This window comes from Belonocnema kinseyi, chromosome 10 (genome assembly GCF_010883055.1).
Source record: "Belonocnema kinseyi isolate 2016_QV_RU_SX_M_011 chromosome 10, B_treatae_v1, whole genome shotgun sequence".
Classification (NCBI taxonomy): domain Eukaryota; kingdom Metazoa; phylum Arthropoda; class Insecta; order Hymenoptera; family Cynipidae; genus Belonocnema; species Belonocnema kinseyi.
The window spans coordinates 8,998,642-9,001,282 of record NC_046666.1 but is presented as its reverse complement, the minus strand read 5'-3'; the positions used below and the strand labels follow the sequence as shown (position 1 = coordinate 9,001,282).

Here is a 2,641-nt window from a genome sequence, read left to right as displayed (position 1 = left end):
TTTATTTACAAAAAAAGTTCTTAGGTTCAAAAAAACATTCAGTGAACGGAAAAAGTGAGGTCGGTAATATAGGTATTTAGCTGTGTCACATGCCCTTAAGAGCTTTGTTTTAGTTGAAGTTTCAATTATTATTATTTCTTTTTTTTTTAAATTCGTTTCATCTTCGACTGAAAATTCATTTTTTTAACTAGTCTATATTTAGTTGAAAATCGATCCTTTTCAGTTTAAAATGCATGTATTTGGTGTCGATAAGTAATCTATTTTGTGAAAAATTAGCCTTCTTGGTTCAAATTAACTTTTTGGTTGAACACTTCAGCTCTGGTTCAATTTTAAACTCTTTTAATTTTTTTTTTACGGATTTATCATTTCAGTTAAAATCTTTTTTTACAGTTCATTTTCTTAGCTGATAATATAACTATTCCATTTTTTACTGAAAATTGATCTTTTGAGTTGAAAATTAAGGAATCATCTATTTTGTTGTAAATTTTCCTTCTTTGACTGAATTCGACTTTTTTATTTCAAATTAAAATTTGATTTGTTGAAATATTAAATTAATTGTTGAGAATTCACTTTTTTTTTTGAAAAATCAAATACTTGATTTTAAGTTACACTACTTTGTAAAAAATTATTTTTGTAGGCTGAAGATTCATCAATTTAGTTGAAAGTTCAACTATTTGCTCATAAAATAATTTTTTGTTAAAAACCAAACAATTTGGCAAGAATGGAACTATATAGTTGACAATAAACTTATTTGTTAAAAATTCATATTTTTAGTTGAAATTTTAACTGCTTTAGTAGAAAAATAACATATTTGATTATAAATTAAACTATACGTATAAAAATTTAATTATTTTATTAGACAAATTTTTTTCTAAAATTATTTTCTTTATCTACAACTGTAGCTATTCCATTTTTTGTTGAAAATGTTGCCTTTATCAATTCAAAATTCAACAAGTTGTTAGAAAATTAATGTATTTTGTTGCATATTCGTCTTGTTGGATGGTCTTTTTAGTTGAATTCCACGGGTTGCAAATTTTTTTTTCCTTTTAGAAAATCAGCTTTTTTAAATTGGAAATTAAGATATGCAATTTTTGGTTAATTATTTATCCTTTTCAGCTAAAAATACAACTATTTTCTGAAAAATGCATATTTTTTTTTTGAAAATTAACATTCTGGTTGCAAATTCTTCTTGGCTAGTTTAAAAGTTAATTGTTTTCTAAAAAATTTGACTATTTAGATTTAATTCTTAAATATTTTGTTACAAATTGCTCTCTTTTGGTAGAAAATAAATCCTGTTTTCTGAAAAGTCATCTGTTCGATTTAGGATTCAACTATTTTGTTAAAAATACGTCTTTTTCATTAAAATCAAGTGGTTCATAATTCGTTTTTTTTTAAATATTTTTCTTTGAATGAAAATTTACCTATTCTATTTTTCGTTGAAATCTCATCCAATTTTTTTGAAAATTCAACTATTTGGTGAAAAATTCATCTTTTGGTAAAAACATAATCTTTTTGGTCAATTACACTATTTCAGAAAAATCAACTATTTCGGCCGAAAATTCGTCCTTTTCAATTGAAAGTTTACTTTTTATGGAAGAAAATTTATCTTCCACGGTTAAAAATTCAACTTTCTTCTACATACTTTGACTTTTTTACTTGAAAATTCAACTGTTCCAAGTGAGAAATCTTTTAAGTCTCTTAAATTCTTCAGAAACATCTTGAACTCTTCAAAAATCGTTTCAAATTATTCAAATTCAATTTTTTTAATTGACCTTGAAAAGATAACAAAAGCCCGAGAAAAACGGAATATTTAAAATTCTACTAAGAAAAACTATTTTGATATCTTTAAATTGAATGCTTATTTCTGTAAAAATATTTAAAAGCGTCGAAAAAAGGTATCAAATTTACAAGAATATTTTGTAAATTAAAATATACATACCAAATTACTATGAGAAGAAGAGTAATATTTCTGAGACGTGGACTTCTGAAAAGATCCAATACTGAATACGATTTTCCTGCTTCTTCTTCTTTTTGTATTTTCGCACAGGTATCCTAAATTAAAAAAAAAATAAGCGTGAATACATGATGTACATAAAACAGTGTTGATTATTTCAATTGCGACTTTACAAGGTTCTTCACAAATTATCACATGATATCCATTGAATTTTACACTGGGCAGCGATTTTACCTGGAAACCTAAAAAAATACGACGTTGAAGTTTGCCACAGATATGGATTTCAAAGTTGTGTAATTAATATAAAAAAAACTAAGAGTCACATCGAAAAAGTAAAAACACCTCTCGATTCGTCTCGGAAATATCTCGATGTGCATTTTTTGTTTTTTTATTTAAACAATTTTTTAAACAATTATGCTATTTGTTATCTTTCTGCAATTTTTATAAACCAAGTATGCATCGGATCGAGAAACAAAGTACACCGCTGCATTCCTCTCGAAAAAATCTAGATGTGCATTTTTTTGTTTTTTCGTAAACCCATTTTTTAAACAATTAGAGCATTTGTTGTTCAGCGCTGTGTTGCATTTTGTTTCTCGATCCGATGCATACTTTGTTTATAACAATTGCAGAAAAATAACAAATAGCGTAATTGTTTAAAAAATTGTTTAAACAAAAAAACAAAAAATG

At 25.3% G+C, this 2,641-nt stretch overlaps 1 protein-coding gene across 1 annotated transcript in view; it reads right to left on the bottom strand.

The window, feature by feature from the left end:
• The window catches only part of LOC117181685 (organic cation transporter protein-like), a 91,199-nt gene that overhangs the window by 11,051 nt on the left and 77,507 nt on the right, over positions 1 to 2,641 (bottom strand). The window contains exon 5 of the mRNA XM_033374609.1: positions 1,940 to 2,052. Coding sequence (XP_033230500.1) covers positions 1,940 to 2,052 — 113 coding nt within the window. The remainder of the gene's footprint in view (positions 1 to 1,939; positions 2,053 to 2,641) is intronic.